The following is a 6,161-nucleotide window of genomic DNA, read 5'->3' on the forward strand; positions in this document are numbered from 1 at the left end:
TCTAAGAGACACAAACCTTCAGAATAATTTCCTCCTTCTTTTTATTTAAATATTATTATTAGTATATTATTAATTTTTGTGAATAAATAGGGTATTTTAATTTTTAAAAGGTTATTTTGGTAATTTAACTTTTCAGTTAAGGCCTTCTTACTTTTAATATAATAATATAATATAATATAGAATATAGATGATGATTCAACTTTGAATTAGAAACTTCCACTTATAATATAGTATGATATGATTATTATTACTAATTGATATAAATATAGTAAAAAAATCATAGTCAAGAATAAAACTTAAATGTTGGAAAAAAAGAATAAGAATAAAACTTTATATAGAATTAAAGGACAGGTGTCAGGTGCAGGAAGAAAACCGCACCTTATCACCATTTCTTTTTATTGTGGAGGTGCCCACACGTCCCTTAAATCATTTTTAGCGTTGAATTAAAATACCCGCAATAATATTTCCCATTTTCATCTGCTCTTCTCACTGTTCAACTTCTAACATCCTACTTTGTCTTGACTCACAAAGATTCAGCCATAGACTTTGTGCTCGATGAGATTTTCATCTGCGTTCTTTTTTCTCAGCTCGATGAGATTTTTCTGATATGAGAAACAAGTGAAGTTTGGAGGGCAGTAAGTAAATAGATGGAGTCAAAGCCATTGAGACTGATAACCCATCAATCATTTTTCAGAGCCATTGGATCTGGAGACCTTGAGTCTCTCAAAAACATCATCAATAATGAAGGGTTGGATCCATCTTATTCTCTGTTGGGCTTACAGAACGATGCAGGTGAAACTGCTTTGTATGTTGCTGCTGCCAATAACTTCCAGCAGATTGCAAGTTATTTGCTTGGATTCTGTGATTTGGAGACTGCGTTGATCAGGTCCAAAGCTGATTTCAATGCATTTCATGTTGCTGCAAAAAATGGCCACTTGGGTATGTATATATTCTTTGCTCTTTTAAACTATTGCTATTGTTCATAAGCTACCTGCTAACAAATCTTGTTCTTCATTGTGTGCTTAGATGTACAAGCATTCTGTGATCTGTTTTTGGACCTTTTTTTTGGTTTTGGGGTGGGGGGTTACACAGTTCTTGACTTTGTTGGTCAATTATGCTCAATAGAGTATGATAAGGTCAATTATCAGAAATCTTGAAGCAAAACCATGAATTATAATGTTAATTTGTTATCTTTTTATATTTTAAATGATCTAACTGTAAATCATTTATCTAGGCGAATTTTTATTCCCAAAAGAATCATTTAGTTCATGAGGAGAGTATTNNCCCCCCCCCCCAAAAAAAAAAGGAAAAAAGCATGTGTTTCGTTACTTACAATTTCAAATTTTCAATTATGTTTCATTGGTTTATTGATAAGCTAGACCTATTTAATCTTTTGAGATCATATGCAATCCGAGTATCGGATCCAGGTACTTGTGATACTTTCTGTTCTTTGAAATGACAGTGGTGATGTTCGTGTTTTTATTGCTGTTCAAAGGATCGTCTAATCCTCAGTCTCAAACTAATTGGGTCTACTTTATTGAAGTAACCGATAAATAGGACTGTTTTTTCTATTATTGTTCTTTAATTGAGAAATTTAAGAGCTAGCAAGAAGTGCCTGACATGCTCAATTGTAAATTCTTACATTTTGGCCTTTACTGTTGAGTCTTGAGTACCTTACTAGTCCCAATGTTCGTGTATTTGGAGGATGCTTGACGGTATAAAGCTTATTCTGTCATTTACAGGTATTGTGAGGGAACTTTTGGCCATGTGGCCTGGACTTTGTAAAGTATGCAATGCCTCAAATACAAGCCCTCTTTATTCAGCTGCTGTCCAGGGACATTTGGATGTTGTGAATGCCATTTTAGATGCAGATGTGAGCTCCATACGAATTGTTAGGAAGAATGGAAAAACTGCACTGCACACAGCTGCTAGGTATGGCCTTCAACATATCGTGAAAGCACTTATAGAGCGAGATCCAGATATAATATCCATCAAAGATAAAAAGGGTCAAACTGCACTTCATATGGCTGTTAAAGGTCAAGATACTTCTGTGGTGGAGGAAATACTGGATACGGACAACTCAATATTGAATGAGCGTGACAAGAAGGGCAACACAGCGCTGCATATAGCCACACGGAAATGTCGTCACCAGGTATCTTTTTATCTATTCTGTTAAAGTTATAACATGACTCTTGCTATTCTGAATATCATGAAGTTAAGGGTTTTCTTTTGCACTCAATTTCCTGAGCAATGCATTTTATTTGTACCTAAAATCCAGTTCTTAAACTGTCAATGTGTTCTTAATCCTTTCTTTTTCTTCTCATTGTTAACTAAAATAGGCAATAGAGGTTTATGCAAGATAGATTTCCTGGAGAATGATGTAGAACTAAAAGAAGGAAAAATATCACCGGTTGCAGAATCTTGCAGAAAGTAGGGGCTGAAGTTTGACCGGGAAGCTTGCAACATTGATGACTGTTATAAGGACCTTCATTGGTTAGACTTGGATATAGATAATGCATAAAGTAGAGAAAAGAGCTAGTATTTGGAGTGGTGGTAGTTAGTAAGGAAGAAAGGACGAGAAGTGAAAAAAGCAAATAAAATGAGAAAAACATGTTTTAGTGAAAGGAAACTAAGACCGTGCAGCCAAGGGTGTGGCTTGACTATCGATGAAGTGGGTTGAGAATCTTGAGTTCTTAGGTTCAAATCCTAGCAGAGTACCTGTGAAAGGTAGCAGGTACCTCATGGAATTAGTCGAGGTGCGCGCAAGCTGGTAGGGACACCATGGTTATAAAAAAAATGAAAGGAAACTAAGACCTTCATTTACACACACAACGCACGTGGAATATGGCTCTATTCTACAATGGACACACATGGGTGATAGGACCAGAAAACTTTTCTTATTGATGTAGTATCCATGCTATGTGATTTGGGCTTCCAAGTAATTATATTTTCTTCTCATGCTTTTGCTGCCATATCAGGTATAAAAGGTTTTCTAGTGCTCAACCATACCAGAAAACTACATCTTTGACTATAAGATTCTTAAAAGGTGAGTGAAAAGGCTAGTGGAGAAGAACGTATGAATCCTTACAATGTTTAACCTTTTACACACCATGGAAAATGCGCCTTAACAATATCTAAACCTTTTATGCTTGATCAGTAGATATGTTTTGTAATAATAGATTTGGAGCATGTCATATGACGCTTAATTATACTAAGTACCATTAAGGACTTCTTTCTTCATTATTTCTCTTTAAGAACTTCCATAAAAACATCACAACTTGTGATTCACAAGGAGTACTTCTCAGCAGTTTTCTACTTGGAAAAAGCAGATGTTAAGAGCAGTGATGTGAATGAAAAGGCTGCTTTGTCTGAATATAAATTGGAACACTGGTGTACATGTTCCCACTATCTGGTGGCATGATTGATTTAAGTGAATTTGGAGCATGCTACTCATTTGGAGCAGTTCTATTAAAGTTCTAGTCCCCAAAGTAGTGAGCATCTTCATTTAGGAAGTGTGTTACATCAATCCCTTCTTTAGTTATTGTACCTGAATCAAATGGGTACAATATAGGTGTAGTTACTCTGTGCAGATTCTTTGAAATGCACTAAAAGTTGTCAGAAAGATGCACATACCTGTCTAGGATACCTACATGAAGTCATGAACCCATACCGCATACGTATGTTATGTCTAGGTAACATAGTTTTGGAACACATTCAGGAGACAGTCCTTACGACTTTCCAATATTTTTGGTCTTTTTTGGACCCTAGGAAGTTTTCACAGTAGTGAAAATGAATAGTAACAGGAGAAGAGACGAATAAAACTTCATGATAAGAATTTTGGGACATAGTTTCATCATCTAAGTGGATCGAAGTTACAAAGTTGAGGAGAAACTCAAAACATCCTAGTGATTTATACAGCTAAAGTGAAAATTTTCATGATGGAACAGAGGGGAAATTTTTATGCAAAGAAAAATGTGGAGTTTTTAGTTCAACGACCAATTTATTATTACACTACACACATCATTGATTAGGACATATAATGCTGAAAAATCTGAAATGATGCAGTCTGACATTACCATTTGGTTTCTATAGATTTCTTAACTGTAAAGCTGCAGCCAGACTGAACTGACTCTCAATGCTTCAGTTTCGTAATTGATGGTTTTCTCTTTTGTTCCAAAACATTGTGCGCCAGCATAGACTTTAGCATATACTTTACCACTGATGGCAGATAAATCACTTTTGTGCATATAATGACTATATATCGTACATCCTGCACTACTTTTATTGTGTTGTCTGAGGAGTTGCATTTTCCTACCATTGTTGGTTTTTATTTGTTTGTATCCTTATGATGTACCTTTGTTTCAGATCGTAAGCCTTCTGCTCACTTACACGTCCCTTGATGTCAATGCAATTAATAACCAAAAGGAAACTGCAATGGACTTAGCAGATAAACTACAATATGGAGACCCGAGTTTGTTAATTAAGGAAGCCCTGGCTGAGGCTGGTGCAAAACATGCCAGATTTGTGGGTCAATTTGATGAAGCATCAGAACTTAAGAGGACTGTAAGTGACATTAAGCATGAGGTGCAGTCCCAGCTTATACAAAACGAAAAGACCCGAAGGCGTGTTTCTGGTATTGCTAAAGAACTTAGGAAGATTCATAGAGAAGCTGTTCAAAATACCATTAATTCTGTGACTGTGGTTGCTGTTTTATTTGCCTCTATTGCTTTTCTGGCTATATTCAGCTTGCCAGGCCAATATCTGGAGACTGGTCCTGAAGCAGGAAAGGCCAGAATTGCCGATACTGTTGCGTTTCGTGTGTTCTGCCTCCTGAATGCTACCTCTCTCTTTATATCTCTCGCTGTTGTCGTCGTTCAGATTACTCTGGTTGCCTGGGATACTAGAGCTCAAAAACAAATTGTCTCAGTCGTGAACAAGTTGATGTGGGCAGCCTGCGTTAGTACTTGCGGAGCATTCTTAGCTGTTGGTTTCGTTGTTGTAGGGAAGAAAAGTTCATGGATGGCAATCACTATTACTGTGCTTGGTGCACCAATTCTTATTGGAACGCTGGTTAGCTTGTGCTACTTCGTTTTCCGACAGCATTTTGGAATATGTGGTAGTGATTCTCAAAGGCGTATCAAAAGAGCAAGTGGGAGCAAATCTTTCTCGTGGTCATACTCTGCACATATTTCTGATTTGGATGACTACAACTCTGATGAGAAAATTTATGCTCTGTGACATTGTGGCATGTTCTATCTGAAAGAGTTTTACTACATAATCACGGCTTTCCACATATCGTTAAAACCTACTCCTAACAAGTTGCTGGATCAAAATGGCTTTCCACGTATCGTAGGGACGAGATATATTGAAAGTGTAATGATACTCTGTTTACACCAGTGTCCCTTTTTTGTGTTAAGATCCCATGTCATCGAGAAGGGGTGTTTGGTCAAGATACACATGCATCAGGTATTCATTTTGAAAACAATGCAAGAAAATTCCTCCTATTTTTTTTTTGCTCATAGCGCGTGGTATGATGAATTGGAAAAGTAAAATCTGGAGCTGGTAGTTAGTTGTATAGGTTAAGCTTTGCTTCAGTCCTTCAGGATGTCCATTTATATAAGGTCATCTGTTTCTAATAAATACTTTTGTGGTGTGCACCCATTTGATGTAGAATAAGAGTATGAATTGAGGTTTGTACATACTAGTGCAGGACTCAATAAAAAGCTTGTAAGTTTGTTGGAAGAAACTATAGCATAACAAGATTTGTTTTACAGCAGCAGTGTTACTATTATTTTACTGAGACTGGATTGAGGTATGAAAATGAACAGCTATGTCTTTTTCTAGCCCTGAAAGGGTTGAACATATGTTGCTTCTTGATTCTGTTTATTATTTAATTATAAGCACCTTAACACAGCTCAGAAAAGCATATATTAAAAAATATACAACTTGAATAAGCATGCTCTGGAAGTAACATGAGGAGCATTACAAAAGAAATCTTAGGAGGAGAGAAGTCTCTTTAAATTCCAGCCAGAAAGACCTTGGTTATGCATTACCAGCACATGAAGCAGAGTGACAGAAAGTCCATTGTAAAAATTTACTCATAGCCAATGTTTACACTTTACAGCAAAATCACCAAATGCAAGACGTGCATCTTTCACATT

General features: G+C 36.4%; 1 protein-coding gene across 1 annotated transcript; it reads left to right on the forward strand.

Annotated features, from left to right (window-relative positions):
- Window positions 1-433: 433 nt before the first annotated feature.
- On the forward strand, window positions 434-5,800 carry LOC109212248 (ankyrin repeat-containing protein At2g01680). The gene is made up of 3 exons (XM_019375875.1): window positions 434-939; window positions 1,743-2,152; window positions 4,366-5,800. Exons 1-3 carry the CDS (start codon window positions 648-650, stop codon window positions 5,236-5,238), a joined length of 1,575 nt encoding a protein of 524 aa, XP_019231420.1. The 5' UTR covers window positions 434-647; the 3' UTR covers window positions 5,239-5,800.
- Window positions 5,801-6,161: the final 361 nt, after the last annotated feature.

This window comes from Nicotiana attenuata, unplaced genomic scaffold, assembly GCF_001879085.1.
Source record: "Nicotiana attenuata strain UT unplaced genomic scaffold, NIATTr2, whole genome shotgun sequence".
Taxonomy (NCBI): Eukaryota; Viridiplantae; Streptophyta; class Magnoliopsida; order Solanales; family Solanaceae; genus Nicotiana; species Nicotiana attenuata.

What these genes read in the sequence shown, in the direction of transcription:
- LOC109212248 (XM_019375875.1), top strand. Translation starts at nt 648, where the DNA reads ATGGAGTCAAAGCCATTGAGACTGATAACCCATCAATCATTTTTCAGA. An exon ending in TGCAAAAAATGGCCACTTGG is followed by an intron (nt 940 to 1,742) that starts GTATGTATATAT and finishes TGTCATTTACAG; the next exon opens with GTATTGTGAGGGAACTTTTG. An exon ending in CACGGAAATGTCGTCACCAG is followed by an intron (nt 2,153 to 4,365) that starts GTATCTTTTTAT and finishes CCTTTGTTTCAG; the next exon opens with ATCGTAAGCCTTCTGCTCAC.